The following is an 18,904-nucleotide window of genomic DNA, read 5'->3' as shown; positions in this document are numbered from 1 at the left end:
ATAAGACACACAAACGATTTTTTGGTTGATAATACTTGTTAGATTTATTCAAATTTTCCGTATAGATGTCAAATTTTATGTTTTTCAAAAAAAAAAGAGTAAATAATCAAGACCATTTCATGTGCATACATAACGATCGTTTTACAATTCATTAATTAATCAATCGTGAACAATAATAGGGCGCAACGTATCTTATATATATTATATAATAATAATAATAATAATAATAATAATAATAATAATTTCGTTACTTCTTGGACTTTTTTATGTAAATATGTACATATACGATTTTTAAAATGTGCAAAATACAAAATCAATAGATATCGATCGATAAACGAACTTATTACATAACTTCGCATCTCTCTCTCTTTCTCTCTCTCTTATAAGCTTTGACTTAGTCTCTTCAAGTCTTCAATACTGAGATAGTGCAGGATCCTCTCGATGCACATTTCCGGCAGCGAGCCGCCGTCCGGCCTCTGCCAGCACGAGCGCAGACCGTCCTCCGCGGCGGAGTACAGCTTGGCCCGGGCGCGACCCTTGCTCAGCTGCACCCGCAGCAGACTGCCGTAGTGTCGGTAATCGGCGAGGAACGTCTCGGACTCGACCAGGCGGCAGAACTCCTCGTTCTTCGAGTGCTTGACGAGGTCGTCGTCGGACTCGAGGCGCGCCACGTCGTACAAGCTGCTGTAGACGTTGACCCGCACGGACTTCATGCGCTGGATCTCGTCGAGGCAGGCGTCGACCTGGGCGTCGATCGGCGGAAGCGGAAATCGATACGAGTACATCTTCATGAGCTCGGCGAGCCGATCCTGATTGCGCTTGGACACTTTGCGACCCAGGAGCACGAGCTTGGCGATGTGCAGCCTGATGCAGACGACGAAGCCGTTGCGCTGGTCGCGCTGTATGCGATAGCAGGCGCTGTCCAGGGGCGTGTTGCCGTACTCGTCGGTCTCGTTGATGTCGGCCCCGGCCTCGAGCAGCAGCTGCGTACCGCACAGGTAGCGATTCAAGCAGGCCCGGTGCAGCGCCGTCTGGCCGTACTGGTCCTTGGCGTGCACGTCGGCGCCGTGCTGGAGCAGAGCCAGCGCCATGTCGTCCGTGTGCATCGCCTGCTCGTTCTGGATGCCGTGGGCGTCGATCACGAGGTGCAGGGCCGTGGCGTGGCCCAACTCCTTGGCGTGCACGTCGGCGCCGTGCTCCAGCAGCATGTTCAAGAGTCTCACCGAGGTCTCCGAGTAGGCTGAGTGATAGATGAGGCTGTGCAGGGGCGAGAAATTCTTCTGCGACGAGCAGCGTATGTTGACGTCGGCCCCGTGCTCGACGAAGATCTCCGCGAGGCTGAGAAATTGATTGCGTATGGCCAGGTACAGGGGTGTCCCGTGGTCGCTCGCTATCGCGTTCACGTCGGCTCCCCGGATCAGCAGTGCTTTGGCTACCTCGACTTTGTCCTGCTCGTGAAACACCTGGTCTCCGCAGGCAAGATCGTAAAGGAGCGTTATGCCCTCTTCGTCGGCGATTCTCACGTCGGCGCCGTAACTCAAGAGCAGTTCGATCAATTTTTTACGCTTATGGATGAGATTTCGCCGAACGAACTCGTCTATCTTGAATGGATATATTTTGGCAAAGTTTTCCAGTGCGTGAAAGAATGGGGTTTTTCCTAACTTATCTTTGGTATTGACGTCGCAGCCTTTTTTCAAAAGTATCTCGGCAATTTTTACTTGCTCGTTTTGGTTTAGTATCCAGTAATTGATTTCAGCTTGACTGTGCGATTTGCTGGATGTGAGCTTGCTGAACATTTCAGCGTTGTATTGACAAGCCAAGTGAAGAGGGGTCATACCTTCTTCGTCTTTAGCATTGATATCGACGTCGAAGTTGACCAGAAATTCAACCAAGTGTGGTTTCTGCATGACGACGGCATAATGCAACGGAGTCCAGCTTGTCCAAGGAGAAGCAAATTTAACATAGCGTATGACGTTGAAATGAATCATGTGTTTGTAAAAGAGTTTTTCGTGAATGACTGAAAAGCCATTATCACTGACAGTATTTTTGTTGATTGTGAAATGAAATTTTAGTAATAAGTCTAGAACAGGCTCGTTTGGGCATTCGCAAGCCAAGTAAAATGCAGTTTTACCTCTTCCATTCTTTTTTATAACATCACATTTGTACTTTGTTAATAATAAATCTACAGCATTTGGATTCTCAGACTGAACGGTGAAATGCAAAGGAGAGTAGCCAGAAAAGTAACAATCTGACGAATGAACGCATAAATTTACATAATTCCCCATTTTCAAAAATTCCTCCATTAAATGAACATCGCCCAGATAGCAAGCTATGTGAAACGGTGAAATCCCATAACCGTCTATTGGATTAATTTTTCGCTTAATAAAATCATCTAAAACTAGAGTTAATACTTCTCGGTTATCTTTGTCTAGCAGTAGCTCAAAACATTGAGTAGCACTGAAATCCATGTCACTCAGGGACACTATTTTCAATAGTCTCTTTGTCAAGCCAAGATTCTGTTTGTATATGGCAGTGTAGAGAGGTGACTGATGAAATACCTTGATCGACTTGATTATTTTATTCAAATTTGTAATCATCTCTATGTTGTTCTCCTTATCGCTGTTTTCAAAAGCTGCCCTACACTTGTAGTAGTAGCCCAGCTCTTCGTCTCTGATGCTACAACAAGTGGACGAATCGGTGTCACTCATTTTTCTCGATCGAATATTTCTCCAATCTGAAATGACAATTATCAGATCGTTTGTATACAAATAAAAACAAATATTGCATCGATCATAACCTACAAAGAAGTTATTTACAAGCAGTGAGTCATTCGAAATGAACGAATGCAATTTCGTCCATGGGAAATGATTTTTCGACCAACTGATTAAACCTCTTCAAGCAATAAATGCTTCAACACTGTCAACACAAACATAAACAACAATCTTCATTATACATAAAGATTCTTCGCTGTTTTGGCGTTGAGACCCGAACGGAATAGTTATTCTTTCATTACTGAGTGTTTTCGCTCACAAGTCACAGATGTCATTTCTGCGCGGTGCAAAAGCGAATTTCACTGCCCGCTCTGCGCTCTGCTAATATTGTAACCTAAAGGATCTGCCAGTAAAGTATACCTATACGCTATACTACTTATACAAACTTATTAATTGTAAGCGGAATCTACATTATCATAGAAATCGTGCGAAATCAATACAAAAAGAATGTTAACTTTATATAATAAAACTACCGACAAAAGAATTTTTTTTCATTCTACTAAATGCATGACTATTCATTTTCAAAATGACAAGTTTAAATATATCAACGCGATTTGTTTGTTAAACACAAACTTATCTATCATAGATCGTCCCCCACGTATGATCTCGGCAAGCTGAATCAATTTCGGAAATCCGCGTAGGCATGCCGATACCCAAAATGGCGTTCATCGATCATTAGAAAGCTTCTAATATGTCAAATTAGTTTTCACTTACAGTCCGAGAAACTTTTTTTCTACGTTTTTTTGAAAGTAGAATATTCGATTTCAGCTAAATGCATTTCAATAAATAAAATTACCGTCGAGCAGCTACCCCCTAACTCTATTTCAATTATTAACGCGAAATATGATGACTGATAAAACTACAATACAGAAATGCCTTGAGGCAAAAAAAGGAAAATGTTGCTTGGAAACAACAAAATAAAAATATACTATAGCAACTTTCGCGCATGCAGTTGTAATATTTATATTAGTGTCAGTGGCATATATTATAGTGCGGCCCGCGCGCAGGTCACAACACATACAAGCAAAGTCGATAAATACATGCACACACGACGACGACACGGATTGACGGTGTTTACATGTATATAAAAGTGCATGGTCAGTAATGTAGAGAGAGAGAGAGAGAGTCAGTGCGACTCCATTAGATCGTTTAACATTTATTAATTCGCACACACACGCGACTATGGTATATACGGTTTTTGCAATTGATGCAGCACGAGTAAAACGTATGTAAGCTCTAGCGAGCCCCCCAGTCGATAATGATTATTTAAGTATAAACCTCTATATGTGTGCAGCACACGGCAAACGGCTCTGTGCTTTGCGAATTGCGCCTAAATGTAGTACTTTTATTCTTTCTCTCTTGTTTGAGTTACGGCCTATATTAAGAACACACACATAGTGGAATTGAAATTCGACGCCGCTGCGAGTGTGAATACCCGGCCGCCAGCTTATCTGACACTTTTTTTCTCAACGCAACGGCGAATTTTGCGCCGGTGTCCGATAGGAAGCCGAGGCTCCGCAAACTTTTCTGCTATTATATACATGATAACAATATATAGTAGTGGAGTACCGCGAGACTGCAGCCCCTTTCGCCTTTTCAGTGTCTTAAAATCTATGCATGTTTACTTTATACAAACAAAAGAACGCACAGACATCAATAATTCGCGAACAAAAAACAAGTATAGGCGGTTTTGTTATGGATAAATAAACGCTCGGGCTCGCGCGATAATACGATCGCGACGGTGTGCAGCGGCTACGGCGTTATTATGAGGTTATTTTCATGTCGCAGTGCGTGAACATTGTGTTTACGAAATTGATTAAACACAGAGTGTTGAGCGGAAATTGGGACGGAAAAGGCCGCCAGTGTCCGGCAGCCAGCGGAAATTCGCACGGAAATGACCGGCAACAGTAGCAGTAGCAGCAGCAGCGGCGGCGACGAGGGTAACAATTCGCCCTCGTCGTCGTCCAAGGGCTCGAACAATCCGTCCGGCCAGCGCCATCGACGAAGCAACACATCCTCGGGTGGCGGTGGTAGTGGTGGCCCTGGGGGTGCAGGTAGTGGTGGTGGTGCTGGCGGCGGCGGCGGTGGCTTCGTCAAGGATCGCTACTTCAAAGCAACAAAATACGGCCCTTGGTCCTACGGCCTGTCGATAGACCAGGACTGTCAGAGATATCGCCAGGCGCTCGAGTGGATCATGAACTTTCAGGATCGCGTCATACTCGACAACGAGAGTCAAAGCCTTATATTTTCGTCGAGAGCCTCGGAGCAGGCCTTCTTCAGAGCGACCTATTACCCGTGGAATGGTATCAATTGCTCCAGAACGCTGCTCGCTGAGTGGGTCAGCAAGGCATGGAGACAGATGAGGGTGGACTATCGCAGGCTCAGGCATGCTCGTTAGTGTTACTTTTTTATTTATTACTGAAATACAGAGGAAAATCATTAAAATTTTCAATTAATGTAATTGTTTTTTTATGCTTAGCTAATGGTGACTTCATGAGCATTCTACAAACAATTGATGCACCATCTACACAAGAAATGATCGATGAATTTGAGAATTTGTTTCAAAGTATAATGGATTTCTTAAAGGAAAACAAAGATCATGAAAGATATAATCAAATAAAATACGTACGGGAACTATTTTATCAAGGCAGTGTTGGCGTACCATGGGCAGCACTGAGATACACCATAATGACTCCAACGACATTCAGAAATATGATCAATTGGTTTCATAGTAAATGGCGTTCAGATAACAATAGAAAAATCCTGTGCACTGTATTTAGACATTTGATGAAATCTAGCAATCCTCCTTATGAGCCACCTGCTTATATTCCACTCACATCTACACGTTTGAGTAAGTCAATATTTATACTTCAATTACATTTTAGTTTAAATTATAAAAATACCTAGAATTTATATTCAATTTGCTTTGCAGTACCTGAGTACACACCTGATCCAGATCAATTCAAACCAAAGCGAAATCAATCAAGATCTCCGTCGCCAACTCGTGAGCATCATAAAAGCAAAAAACACAAGGAAGCATGAATTCTTATGCGTATCCACTGTATAAATGTTTGTCAAATATTCTATTCTATTAACATTTGCAGTAAGCTGTTAATATATAAGATTGGCTATTTTAATTTGTTACAATTAGGTTATTAGTTAATTTTTTATCTTATACGACATTTTTGAACATATGAAAGCCAAATTATTTAAATTATAGTTCCATTGTAAAAATTTTTAATTTCTATTACTTTTTCATTATACTTACTGTTATAAGTACATTAATAAACTAGAGACGAAAAGAGTATTGCAATTAATTTTTTTAAATTATTTAATGATTTGGTGAAAATTTTGAAACAATTTTTTCTTATCAATTGATTATAAAAATACCTACATGTTTCGGGAAATTTGCGATTAGTTACTCGCTGAAGACCTACAAGGGCGAGTATGACATTTGCCAGTCTTCTCGCATATATAACTAGTATTCATACGTTCAGTTGCACACGGAAACTTGTTTCAACGCTGTTGCGTAGCGCAGATACAGTTGGAGAAATCTGTCGACATTTTTGCACGAAAAAAATCGCGGAACCATGGAAAAAGAAGAGGAATTATTAATCAAAACATTTAAAAGTCACAAAAGTAAAATCGAACGAATATTCAAAGAAATATCAACTATTAATCCGAAAAATTCTAAAGAATCGAAAGAAGCGAGAATCAAAGGGAATAATTTGTACATTAAGGGCAAGCATACTACTTTAACTCATAGAGGCATATTTCATTTTTATTGTCAAAGTATTGCCTTGGCACCCAAAAATTCAAAAGAAGAAGCGCAAGCTCTTGGAAATTTGTCAGCATTTTTATTACATATAGAAAAATTACAAGAGAGCATACAAATAATTGATAGAGCTCTAGCTATTACTCAATCCCAAGTGTTGAGAGTCAAATTATTGTGTAGAAAAGCTGAATGCTTAGCTAAATTAGGGTCTTCTAAGTATGAATCAGTTTTAGAAGAAGCCCAAATGACTTATGATAGTATCAGTGATTCAGAAAATGAAGAAAAATGTAAACTAAATATAAAAAAATTAATTGAAAAAGTTAAAAATACTGGTGGAGTTACAAACGAAATTTTTGAGAGAAAAGATCACAAAGATGCTTTGAACTTACTTGCTAAAATAGAACAAACAAGTATTAAACAAGCTGTGTCAGTTGATTACAATGAAAAATATGGTAGACATTTAATAGCTCAAAAGGATTTTAAACCAGGAGATGTTATCTATGTTGAAAAAATATATGCTGCAGTAACTGATTCTGATTATAACTTTAGCAATTGTAATAATTGCTCATTAGTTCCTTGGACTTCAGTACCCTGTGATTATTGTACTTGGGCAGTTTACTGTTCAGAAAATTGTAAAAAAGTAGCTTGGGAAAAGCATCATGATATTGAATGTTCAGTCATGCCAAATGCTTTTAAATTAGTATCAAATTATATGATGTTTTACCATGTTTGTATTAGAATGCTTATACAAGGATTGAAAGAAAGTGGTAGCATTGATCAGTTGAAAAAAGACTTGAAATCAGTTGAAGACTGCTCAGGTAAATGATAAAATTATAAAACATTATATAAAATGTTGATTTTCACATTCATACCTAATTTATAATTTATAGATGTTTGCAGTAGAGGTTTTTCAGAAGACGAAACATTTTCAACATTCAAAAGTATATACTCACTGATAAAATGTGGATATAAGTATAACTCATCATATTTAGATATGATGGCTGAAGATTCATGGATCATCTTAATCATATTAATAAAATTGAGTCCTTTGCCTGAAAAAGAAATTGATTTAACTAGTTTTGATTATTTTGAAACTGATAATAATATTTTATATGTTGGAAAATTATTGATGAAACTATGCTACATCAAACATAATAATACATTTATAGTAAGTATTTTTAAATATTTTTTAATCTCAATTCTAAAATTTAAATGAAAAAACATCTATTTAGTACTCTCCAAATGAAGATGAAGATCCAGAACCTGGTTTTGGTGCAATAAATCAATTAAAAGATGAGACGAGCAGGGTTGTGATTCCACTAACCAGCCTTATAAATCATAGTTGTTTTCCTAACGCAAAAAGATATCACATTCAGGATCAAAAAGTGGCTCTCTGTGCTTTACAACCAATTGGGAAAGGCTCACAAGTAATGTCACGTTTTTTACACAAGCTATTTTTTAACAGTTTCCATCAGTTTAATATGTTCATAAACTTGTTTGCAATAGCTATTTATATCCTACACTTCAATGTTCTTTACAAGAAGTTATGAGGATAGAAAAATGATTTTAGAAAAATATAATTTTGAATGCGATTGCCAGCCTTGCATCGAAAAATGGCCTCCAATTTTATTACCAATTTTGGATTGTTCTCTGGTACGCAGTGATATTCTATAAAAAATTATTGCAAATATAAAAACGTAATAATTCTATAATATTTTAATTAGAACATCGTGGACATTGCCAAAAGCTCAATAGAACGAGAAATTTTAAAAACTTCCCAAGAAGTTTTTACTCTTTATTTCGACAAAAAGTATCATCTTTTCGATAGAAAAGCCATCGAGACTCTATCGAAAGCCGTGGAAAAATCTTTAGAAACATTACCGCAGCCTTCTATTTTAACTTGCTACATGATCGAGTGCTTGCAATCTGTTTTGACGTTCGTTTATGGGCACTCGAAACGAACATTCGAAATGGACTGTATGAGTTCGAAGACCGCAGCAGTATCTCAAAAAAAGTAATTCTTCGGTTATAATTTGTCAGCGAAATTGAGAATACTATATTCTATGATTCTGAAATAAAAAACTTGTAAAATATTTACCTATGACTTTTAATTTCCCACTCGCTTGATTAGAATCATTACTTTATTTTCACAACTCAGTTCTATTCTATTGAATAATTTGAATTTTCATCACTTCGCGGTGTGTGTATGTGCGTGTAAGCTCTGTGTGTGTGAGCTGTGGAAATGCGGAGTGTGTGCCGCTTCCGTGCGACAGTTGCAGAGGCCGCTCTTTTACAGTGGAAGAAATCGGTGTCGTCCTCGTTCGTTGAGTGTTCACCCGCGCTTTTGTTGCAGCTAAACTGTTATTCAGTTTCCAGTTCGAACAAGTTAGAATTTGGTCTGCATGAACCGTTACGTTCGATCAAATTTATTGTCTGACCAGTAAAAATAATAAGTAATTAAAATTTAGTTTTCATTCGAACGTTACGGTTAACAAAGTTTATACGCAGAGTGCAGACATGTTAAAATTTAGTCTGAGTTCAAAACGTAACATTTAGTGAACTTTATTATTAGACCAGTCCATGCAAGTTAGAATTTGTTCTTCATTTGAACCGTTACATTTAGTCAAATTTACAACCTTACTCATACGGATATAAATAATTAATCATATTTTACGAGAATAAGGAATCTTGATTGAACTTTGAACAGGTAAGGAAAGGAGAATAACGTTCGAAAAACGTACAATCGAATTATTTTACTTTTTTTCATGAATCTAATGAATTGTACCAGTTTTATTGTTTAGAAATATAACGTTGGCGTAATTCAATTACGAATTATATCACAGTGACTTTGTTGGATGCACTCTATTGCGACCCATTTGGCAATCATGTACTACCCATATGACTTCGACTATGTAAGTTTTTTCTTTCAGTTTTTTTATCAGTTTTCATGAGCGGCATTCGCAGTTGATTATCTAACGAAGTAGAACATTGTTAATATCATTTAGCTTATTATGCATATACAAATATCATTACTTTTATATACAAATTATTAGTTCTCATTTTACAATCAATAGTATAGATGATAGTATTTTAAAATTTTTTTCCTAAAATTTCATTTGAAACATCAGTTTGTTACCATAACTATTAATTATGTCTTTGTATGTTTATGTTTTAATATTAAATTACTAAATCTAAAGTTTTTAACCATAAACACCATTCGCTACAGCTAAACCTTTGGCTAGAATACTATTTTTAATATAATGTGTCATTTTGAATCAATTAAATGTAGTTAGTGAATTCCAAAAATATCGTAATAATAAGTAATAGATCTTCCATTCAGTGGTTGAGCTCTTCTGTAATTATGCTCATTATGATTTTCCATTCTAAGTTTTCTAAATGAGTCCATCTATTACAAAAATATTCAAGCATATATTAAATTATATATTTCTATTAAATTTATAACTGAATACCTAATACGAACCTCATCCATTGTCACATCTTTGATACGCACTGACAATAACCAAATAGCAGACTCGTTGCAAGGTGGTGTTGTAAGTGAACCTACATATGTAACATATCCTTCTTTAAGTAAATCTAAGTCGAATAATGTGAGAGGAAAAGGTTCGATTTCTGTGGTTTGCTGAGGTCTTAATATTTTATTAAAACTGGCACGCATTCGCTCCAACCCTGTGTTTGGATTTTTATCCACCTTTTAGAAATTAAAAATGTTTATTATGCACATTCTTTATGATGTTGATATTACTAGCTATACGTACAGACATAAGGTATCCAATAACAGCTAAACCATCGTCATGAAGCATAGCTTCGCTTATATTTTCATACGATTTTTTCCAATGAACAAGGTGCATTTCCAGAGGGAAGCTAGAAAATAATTTTATGATTTCCATACTGGATTGATATTTTTTAATTTTTAAGAATATCAAATTACTGCATACCTCTGATTAGCTACTGTATGTTCGCTACCTGCGGTATTATCCGGACCCCAATGGAAATGAATTTGAGCAAGTTCGTACAGACCAGTCAATGGTCCTCCGTAAATGGTCGGTGTATCCTTCGCGGGCCACTCGCCGCTCAATTGAACTGTACCAAAAAAAGAAAAAACCAATTTCAAATTATCATCCGCCACCGTCACGAAAAAAAAAGGTAAGTAAATCATCGGACTCTCACCCGTATGACCATTATTAACGATCTTCATTCTCGTAGGTTTCTTGTCGTATCCAAATCTACCGAGGGGCGGCCTGCCCGGCTCCATGGACCTGACATGGTGGAGCTCGATATTGACGGGCGACTGCCGATCGCCGGCGCAGATCGGATACTCGTTCGGCCACTCGTCGCTCTTTTTGTAGTCGAAGTGCTGACCTCGGCCGTTAGCGTCGTGGCTCGTCTCCTCTGTGCTGCTCTCCTCCTCCTCCAGTATGTCCTCCTCTATGCTTTGCAGCGACCCATCTGCAGCAGCAGCATGTATAGCAGTGCACGCGCGCTCGCGTACACGTTCAAAGTTATAATGAAGTTGTGCACGTACTGATGTATGTATATTATAATGTCTATGTCAGCGCGCGTATGTGTGAGCCTGATTAGGGATCGTCACTCGTGCTCTAGTGCATGCGTGCAGCATACAGTCGATGCAGTATGTAAGCGCGTAACGACGTGCTCCACTACCTGTACACCGCTGTGTCTTTGCTATTTTTGGCCTTCAATTGTCGGAGTTTGAATTCGCGATGCGCGTTTCCGAATTGTCATATAAAAGAAAAAAGAAAGGGAGTCATGATCGACGGATTTTGAAATTCGTGAAAGTGGGTGCACTTGTGTACAATGTATATATCGAGATCGGTAAATTTCCCCTTTCTCGATATGAATATCGTCGGATAACGCACGAACGAACTCGAGCTTGCGCAATCCCCGAAAAATATACGAAAACTCGTTTAGAGACGAGATTGCTATTAATAATTTAATCGCGCGATTGTGCGAATGTTTTATTTATTTATTTTTTGGTTTCGATTGAATAGTTACGCAAATTTACCGGTTATCGAGTGTACAAACGAAAAGAAAAAAAGAGCGAGTTCGGTAGTAGCGTGTGTAAAGATGCTATCAGGCTAAAGAATAGCTGCATTACTACCCAAATTTGTCCGTCGCTGCTGCTTGTAGTAGATAGTACAAGATGATAGTTATTATTATTTTTTTTTTTTTGTTAACAACGTGCGCGCCGCAGAGTAAATTACTCGCAAGCACGACACCTTCCAATTTTCCTAATTTTGCGGAAAGTACATGACGCGATCGTGTAAATTCGACGACAACGACCGATTATCGTGTTGAAAAATAATTAAGCACGTCGATAATTAGTAATAATGAATTGTATGCAATTACTGTTTTAGGGCATTCGTATCGATAGTACAGAAAAGATGATTATTTTTGAAATGATAAAATAATTAAATTATCAAACTCACCCTCGTCTTCTCGTGCGAGCCTTGGCAGCCTCATGGCGTGGTTGCCACCTATAATCAGTGTCAACGCCAAACTCATTATTACTAACCAACGACTGAGTCGCAACGAAATCTCCATTGCTTTTCGTTTAGTGTTTTATCTCTTTCGCGAAAACGATTGTTTAAATTTTCCGAATAAAATCGAAAAAATCTCAAGGGCCGCCCGACGCTTTCGTCGTCACTCCCATGACAAATCGACAGAGATCCGAACCGATTCGCGCCGCAGTACCCGACTCTCTGGACTCGCGCTGCACTCTTCACCTTGACTCGCGAAAATCTGGACGTGGAGTAGTAGTACGAAAAAACTTGGGCACGCAGGCAGGCAGGCAGGCAAGCAGCAGCAGCAGCGGTGATATACAGAGACGAGACTGGAAAGAGAGAAGAGACTCTGCAGTGGGGCAAAATATAGACTCGCGCGCGCGCTTCGGCTCTGCTCCTCTTTTTGCACGAGTCTCTCTATGTATGTATATATTCATTATGTACACACATACACACGCGTTTTATATGTAAAAAGGACGCCACCGCCGCGATGCCGTTGATGCCGATGATAATGATGATCGGTCGCGCTATGACGCGTGCCGATCGCCGCAAGTCTGCTTCCAATCTCCTCTCCGCGCGCGCTCGGGGCTTTTTCGCACATGGTGCCATTATATTATGATCGTGTATACACGATTTCGCGCGCGCGGCCGCGTTTATTTGTCGGGGGAGAAAGAAAAGAGTCTGGCTTGCGTTATAAACGCAGCGCAAGTTCGTTGCACCACGGATCATCATCGCATCCGCGGGCGTTTCGCGGAGATTTCGGCGATTGCCAAACGCTATCCCGCGTACGCACTGTGTAGATTTTTTTCTCTTGCCGTTTTTTTTTTTTTTTTTTTTTTTTTACGAAAGTCCGCTCCCGAGAATCGTTGTAAAATTGGAAACATTTTTTTCTGGCAAAGATGGTGGGCCTTGGAACCGCATAAGAAAAAAAATTCGCGCATTCCACTCTTCAAATGAATATTAACGAAAAGAACGGAGTCACCTTGGATGTCTTGTGTGTCAATTTCCGTGCGAGCGGTCAAAATCCAGTATAGTGCGGTACTCGTACGCCGTATTACTCTTGGTTTACCTTCGATCGATTAATTATGCCAAAATCACGCGTTTGCAGCTGTAATCTCTCTCGTCTATTTTTGTGCTAAATGGGAATATACATCTTGATTGACGCTTAAATGTTAAGGTCAAGGGTACTACGCACGATGGAATGAAAAGTGTCACGACACTGCACTCATTTACACCCGTCGTCGGCGTAATTGATGCGTGGATCGGCGCGTGAATTATTATGGAAGTGGCGCACGATATTTTATAATATATTTTCATAAGCGCAGAGTTATGAAGCTGAAGCTTTAAAAGCGCAGAGTTTTAAAGCTGAAGCGTTGAAGTGCTGTTTTGCACGCAGGCTTGCTTCCCAATTTTACGTTTGCTAAAACGACTCGTTGTTATCTGTTCATTATTTTTTTTCATTACCTGTTCACATAGTTTTCTATATTCTAGAGCTTTTTTTCTCTTAGGTGAGCAATAAAACTTGAACGTTCAAGCTCAAGATCGTGCATCGAAGTAATCTCTAGAAAACTCACTTTGACGTCGATTTTCTATTCAGCTGGAGCTTCCATTGGCCGATTTAGCCTCTTTAGCCGAAGTTCATTTGTTTCTTTTTTCTAACTTTTTTTTTTGCAAAATATTGGCCAATTGCAAAATATTTTAACTTTGATGCTTCTTCGTGTTGGGCATTTGCGTGCTGTGCATGTGACTTTTTTGTCCTATAATGCAAAAATTGATTTTCGCATGCGAATTTTTCGCAAAAAGCTCAGAACAAGTGGTTAATTTTTGCGCAAATTTATAACTGGCTCGTTGGTCTAGGGGTATGATTCTCGCTTCGGGTGCGAGAGGTCCCGGGTTCAAATCCCGGACGAGCCCACACCCTCTTTTTTTGCTCTCTCTCCAAGAATTGGTCGGATTCGCGGAAATGAAAATTTTCGTCTAATTCGTATCTCCGAACTTTTTCGGTTTTCTTTTTTTTGATTTCAAATTAAAAATTGACTTTATTATTAGTTCTGTGTCGGTATGAAATGTTGTTACTATTTCAAGAATGTTCATAATTAACTTAAAATCATGAAACATTTGAGACAAAACTTGAAAAATATTTCAATCCCCACATTTTTCCGTAAGTATTTTCCTATTTTTTTCGAAATAGAGTAAAAATGAACTAAATTATTCTTATCATTACTAATAGATAAAAATTATCTGAATTGTTATCAACTAATCCTACTGGCATTTAATTTATAATTATTTATACGTAATAAAAATCTACATTTTTCAGAATAGAAAATTGAATCACTGCAAATTTACTCTCGAAACATAAAGCATTTTCATCGAAGACATAAAAGCTTTACTATATTTATTTTGCTTAGCGGTTGCAGTGGCGCCACGTACGGAATTTTGTACGTCACATATTGAATCCTGGAGCAGTAGTTTATACATAGTGGGTAAACATGGCAAGCTTTTCTCAAACAAGTAAACACAGCGACAAAGAAAGGTAAATTTGTTTCTCCGTTATTATTTAAAGGTTTAATTTTTATTAGTTGCACGGCATCCGGTTATTATGGTTTTTTGCTATTTTGTTTGCATGAATGATTCATCCGTACGGCGACTTAACCTTGCTAAGATTCTGCTAGTATTGGCAAATTTTATTGCTTTAGCACTTGTCATGAAGTTGTTTTTTCTTATGTCTATTGCACAATGTAATTTATATTATAATAGTTTATAGCCTCTTTCCTTACCTTTCCTTAGAAGTAATTATTATGGTAAAATAAGGTGATGACACTAACAGATGTTGCATGTATTACCAGATATCAGAATAATTAAAAATTACATTTTTTTCTGTCTGAACTTTTTTATGATAATGTTATTATATAAATTTTATTTTATTTTACAGATGGGTTTGCATCTATCCAGCTTACTTGAATAGTAAGAAAACTCTAGCTGAAGGACGCAAATTAAACAAATCAAGTTGTGTAGAAAATCCAACGCATCAAGAAATTCGTGATATTTTGAACAGTGCTGGATTAAATGTAGTGGTGGAAAACAAATTGTACCCAAGAGAGAATAGTAAAGAGTTACTTTATCGAGGCAGAATAAGAGTTCAGTTGAGAAATGATGATGGGACACCTGTTAACCCAAATTATCCTACTAGAGATTCTCTCTTGAAATTCATTGGCACAAGCATTCCCAAACTAAAAACTAGACAGGGCAAAACATCCGCTCCTGAACCATCTTCTCAACAAACAGCTGCTACATCTAAGAAAGGTAAAGGAAAAGGTCGAAGATGAACAAGTTCAGTGAAAACTGTGTTAATATATATGGACATTGTTACTGAACATTTTTGTGTTGATCACTGTGTATACTATTAGCTACAAGTTATGTTCATTACACGTAAGAAAGAATGAGAAATAGTTTTATGTATTTCTGTCAGAAAATACTTTATTATTAGCATAGTTTAAAAGCTGTGCAATAAATATATAAGTTTTGATATAAAAATTAAATTTTTCATTTAGCTATTAAATTAATATTACCACTATCAAAAGATTAGAGTAATTATATAATCTAGTGAATAAAAAGATAATATAGTTGCAAAATTACTTTTTTATTAAATGCATAAAACTTGAAAGTAATTTGAATATCCTAAGTTTCCTTAATTCTTAATTTACTTTACTTGAATTTTTGCTTTGTACTTATTTTGTAATATTTATACTTCTCTTAGATGCTAATAATTTTTTGTCGCTGATTGGCTTTTTGGTAAACTCATCCAACTCTTTGCTGGATTTAATTTTGATCATAGTTCCTTTAGTTTCGGTTGTCTCATCACTAACAATTTTTATATCAGATGTTCCAGAAATTGGTTTTTGAGTAGTAGTTCTATAAATTTCAGGGACTGAAACCATATCAGTCTTACGGTTAAAATTTTCATTTGCCAACATGTACATTGAATCATTAGATTCATCTTTTATGGTTGAAGAAACAGGCTTTACATCTCTTTTAAACTTATTTGAGTATTCTATATATGGTGATTTTTTACAAATTTTTTTTGGATATGGAATTTCTATTGTGAATTCTGTTGGTGCTTCTTGACCTACATTATTGAGATTTTCGTATGGTTCAAAATTAGTTAATATTTGCTCATTAGTCGGTTGCTTATACATGAAAGGTGCATTGAAAATTAAGCTGGGTAAGAAAGAAGCTGGCATTGATGCTAAATAAGTAATAGTAGGACTGTTAACGGCTTCAGAAGGTACCCCAAATGTACTTGAATAATTTGGTTCTTCCATTATGAAATTAGAAACTGTTTCAATTTCTTTTTTTTCATCTGTATCTTTTGGCATTAGATCTGGAGCTACTACTAAATCTTGTTTACAATCAGGCTCACTTGTAGTTGATGGTGGATTTGTTACTACTTCAGGAAATTCTATTTCCAACTCTTTTATAGTTGCAATTGGTATGGGTTCTGTTGTTACATCTTGCACTGGTGGACAATCTGTTTTCACTGTAACTGGTGGACAGTCTGCTTTTAGTGGAATTTTTGCTTCTACTCTAAGCGGTTTTTCCGTTTGAACAATTTTAGGAGGAGCAAGCATAGTTATTACTGGAATACCCATGAATCTAATTATTTGAGTACCTTGCACAGGTACAGATGCCTGAACTGGTGGTTTGTTCAATTCCTTACAATTACACTGCACAATAAAACGTTTCTCGTTTTTAAAATATCTTAAAAATGTTATTATCGCTTTAATAAAATATTTACCTCGACACGCTGATCATTAACATCCATCGAAGGAGATACCGAATTAAAAAAAGTAGGAGAATTTTCCTCGGTGCTCGGCGTGTGAGCCATATTTTGCAAAGTTTGGGGTAAACTCGACAACTGACGTTTCAGTTCGGTTATCAGCAATTTCAGCAGCGACGGAGTCAAGTTCTGCTGACGTCGAGGCAGCTTACAACGCGAGGTCGGCTCAACTGTCCTCTGTGCGCTCCCAACGAAATTGGGATTCGTGGGCAGGGAAGTTTTTGGATTTGGAGATGATGATGTCCGAACGCCTGTCGGACGACGGTTTGGTTTGGTTCTTACTGAAGTATATTTGCGTAGATTTTCCATGTTAATATTGCCAACGATCTGTTCGACTTGATCATTATTGCACTCAATTGGCTCGTCGATTTTTTTCTCGGCCCTCGGAGGAGCTCGAAATATCGATCCAACGATCGGTCCGTCGTTCATGAAGTACTTCGCCACTTGCTCGATGTCATCTAGAAAAAATGACGAATTATTTCTATTGTAATAGTCTAACAATCGTTATTAGTTATTCAGTGCCCCTTTACTTTTTCGAAATTTCGAAGCGACAACGCATCTGGTGGTTCTTTTCTCGCCGCTCGAGTCGTCGCACGATACAATATCTACGTTGAGAAATTTCGCTTGGCGGAGCTTTCTCACGAAACAATCTTGTCCTTCGAAAATAACACGATTAGAATTTTTTTTTTATTCAATATCCGAAAATTAATTGAAAATCAAATTTGTGATTACCCGCTGGTAAATCTTCTGGTACTGTACATTGACACATGCTGTTAACGTAAGATGCCTCGCCCCCGCATTCGGTGCAGATGTCTTGGCAAGTGCTCGCATTGTCGAGTCCGAGGACATCACACTGCACTGTATAGAAAACAACTTGTACTCTTTATTTTTACTACTTTTTAAGTTACTTTTATTTGTATACTTGTAAATGATATACCTCTGGAAAATATTATTAAAATGGCAACGATAGGGAATATCTTCCGATTCATTTTGGAAGTCTCTTTTATCTGTTTAACCTTTGCTCGAAGAAATTTTCATGACACTGAATCGGTAATTTCTTCGAACTCGTTAGTTTGAACCGTAAGGATTATTTTGATGTTACAACAATTTTCACCTTGTTGTATTAGTCATCAAATTTTTTCGAAAGCCGCGCAAAATACTGCAATTGAGCACCGATTCATTATGTGTGCTACATTTTTTTTTCATGTCAATTGTATCGATTTTTCGTAATCATTAAAACATTACTCAAGATGTTTTTACATGTAGTAAGCGACAATACTATCAAATATCCAAGTAGGTCCGAGTAAAATAGGAAATGGAACTTCGGATACCTTTTTTTTTAGAATTTATCTGAAAAATTATTACCAAATCAAATTTAATGAATTTGTAGAAATTCGTTGAAGCCAAAATCATAGATAGATATTTTCAAACGAAAAAAGCGCAAAAAAATTTAGCCATCTCCGTGACAACGTTCCGTAGGAACGTTGCCGTGACCAGGATTCGAACCTGGGTTACTACGGCCACAACGTAGGGTCCTAACCACTAGACGATCACGGCTATGAAGGCTGTTGAACAAGTGGTTTCTTTAGCTGTATAAAAGGCCTCTCGGTTAACCTTTGACCCGGACAATTTTTATTCGCTATAATTTCCTCTGTTGACCTCATTAACGCGCTCTTTTAACTTCGTTCTAAAGTCTTAAAGAGAAAAACACGTTTCGATAATTATCGCGCTGTACAACGAACTTGTACGACCTCGCCGCGTAACATATGTGGCCGTTATCGACCGAGCTGAAAAATTTCGCCGCGGCGCGCGCGCGAAGGTCTTGTTGTTATCAATGGTCGACCATGTATCGGTGGGCGCCACCGCAGCCACTCTCGATAACGAGCAGTACGACGCGCCGCGAACCATGTGTCAGGTGCCACTTGCCGGTGGTGGTGACTCTTGGCATTCGAAAAATTAACGCCGCAAAAATGAAAACCCC

General features: G+C 37.9%; 7 protein-coding genes and 2 non-coding genes across 15 annotated transcripts in view; 5 read left to right on the top strand and 4 right to left on the bottom strand.

The window, feature by feature from the left end:
• Positions 1 to 23: 23 nt before the first annotated feature.
• On the bottom strand, positions 24 to 3,003 carry LOC106656501 (tankyrase-like). 3 transcript variants are annotated; one of them, XM_014377503.2, is made up of 2 exons: positions 2,798 to 3,003; positions 24 to 2,734 (listed from the first exon to the last, which is right to left on the bottom strand). In XM_014377503.2, exon 2 carries the CDS (start codon positions 2,706 to 2,708, stop codon positions 381 to 383), a length of 2,328 nt encoding a protein of 775 aa, XP_014232989.1. In that variant the 5' UTR covers positions 2,709 to 2,734; positions 2,798 to 3,003; the 3' UTR covers positions 24 to 380. The 3 variants fall into 3 exon arrangements, with proteins under 3 accessions (XP_014232989.1, XP_014232988.1, XP_014232990.1); XM_014377502.2 differs by having other exon boundaries at positions 2,802 to 3,003; XM_014377504.2 differs by having other exon boundaries at positions 2,817 to 3,003.
• A 960-nt stretch (positions 3,004 to 3,963) lies between these two features.
• On the top strand, positions 3,964 to 6,084 carry LOC106656505. The gene is made up of 3 exons (XM_014377508.2): positions 3,964 to 5,164; positions 5,251 to 5,622; positions 5,704 to 6,084. The coding sequence occupies exons 1-3, from the start codon at positions 4,666 to 4,668 to the stop codon at positions 5,811 to 5,813; spliced, it is 981 nt and encodes a 326-aa protein (XP_014232994.1). The 5' UTR covers positions 3,964 to 4,665; the 3' UTR covers positions 5,814 to 6,084.
• A 66-nt stretch (positions 6,085 to 6,150) lies between these two features.
• Positions 6,151 to 8,576, top strand: LOC106656478 (SET and MYND domain-containing protein 4-like). The gene is made up of 6 exons (XM_014377477.2): positions 6,151 to 7,364; positions 7,437 to 7,628; positions 7,671 to 7,714; positions 7,779 to 7,973; positions 8,053 to 8,199; positions 8,271 to 8,576. The coding sequence occupies exons 1-6, from the start codon at positions 6,362 to 6,364 to the stop codon at positions 8,562 to 8,564; spliced, it is 1,875 nt and encodes a 624-aa protein (XP_014232963.1). The 5' UTR covers positions 6,151 to 6,361; the 3' UTR covers positions 8,565 to 8,576.
• Positions 8,577 to 8,761: 185 nt separating this feature from the next.
• Positions 8,762 to 18,904, top strand: part of LOC106656529 (poly(rC)-binding protein 3) — a 145,823-nt gene continuing 135,680 nt past the window's right edge. The window contains exons 1-2 of one of the 5 annotated variants that reach the window (XM_023462030.1): positions 8,762 to 9,253; positions 9,335 to 9,458. In XM_023462030.1, the coding sequence (XP_023317798.1) occupies positions 9,402 to 9,458 (57 nt within the window). In that variant the 5' untranslated portion in view covers positions 8,762 to 9,253; positions 9,335 to 9,401. Of the gene's footprint in view, positions 9,254 to 9,284; positions 9,459 to 18,904 lie in introns of those variants that run through there. The other 4 variants (XM_014377544.2, XM_014377545.2, XM_023462031.1 and 1 more) reach the window with 4 other exon arrangements.
• On the bottom strand, positions 9,317 to 12,340 carry LOC106656531 (carbonic anhydrase 1-like). Its single transcript, XM_014377553.2, has 6 exons — positions 12,012 to 12,340; positions 10,735 to 11,013; positions 10,503 to 10,647; positions 10,323 to 10,428; positions 10,028 to 10,255; positions 9,317 to 9,952 (listed from the first exon to the last, which is right to left on the bottom strand). Exons 1-6 carry the CDS (start codon positions 12,124 to 12,126, stop codon positions 9,836 to 9,838), a joined length of 990 nt encoding a protein of 329 aa, XP_014233039.1. The 5' UTR covers positions 12,127 to 12,340; the 3' UTR covers positions 9,317 to 9,835.
• Positions 13,929 to 14,000, top strand: Trnap-cgg. The gene has a single exon. It is a non-coding gene; the product is annotated as a tRNA-Pro (tRNA).
• LOC106656533 (signal recognition particle 19 kDa protein) lies at positions 14,495 to 15,620 on the top strand. Its single transcript, XM_014377555.2, has 2 exons — positions 14,495 to 14,619; positions 15,019 to 15,620. The coding sequence occupies exons 1-2, from the start codon at positions 14,576 to 14,578 to the stop codon at positions 15,410 to 15,412; spliced, it is 438 nt and encodes a 145-aa protein (XP_014233041.1). The 5' UTR covers positions 14,495 to 14,575; the 3' UTR covers positions 15,413 to 15,620.
• Positions 15,795 to 17,949, bottom strand: LOC111694325. Its single transcript, XM_023462033.1, has 5 exons — positions 17,861 to 17,949; positions 17,656 to 17,781; positions 17,454 to 17,579; positions 16,882 to 17,381; positions 15,795 to 16,810 (listed from the first exon to the last, which is right to left on the bottom strand). The coding sequence occupies exons 1-5, from the start codon at positions 17,910 to 17,912 to the stop codon at positions 15,815 to 15,817; spliced, it is 1,800 nt and encodes a 599-aa protein (XP_023317801.1). The 5' UTR covers positions 17,913 to 17,949; the 3' UTR covers positions 15,795 to 15,814.
• Trnah-gug lies at positions 18,409 to 18,480 on the bottom strand. The gene has a single exon. It is a non-coding gene; the product is annotated as a tRNA-His (tRNA).

This window comes from Trichogramma pretiosum, unplaced genomic scaffold (genome assembly GCF_000599845.2).
Source record: "Trichogramma pretiosum strain Unisexual culture from Peru unplaced genomic scaffold, Tpre_2.0 scaffold20, whole genome shotgun sequence".
In the NCBI taxonomy this organism is placed as follows: Eukaryota; Metazoa; Arthropoda; class Insecta; order Hymenoptera; family Trichogrammatidae; genus Trichogramma; species Trichogramma pretiosum.
The sequence above is the reverse complement of the archived record's forward strand: the minus strand, read 5'-3'. Positions and strand labels throughout refer to the sequence as shown.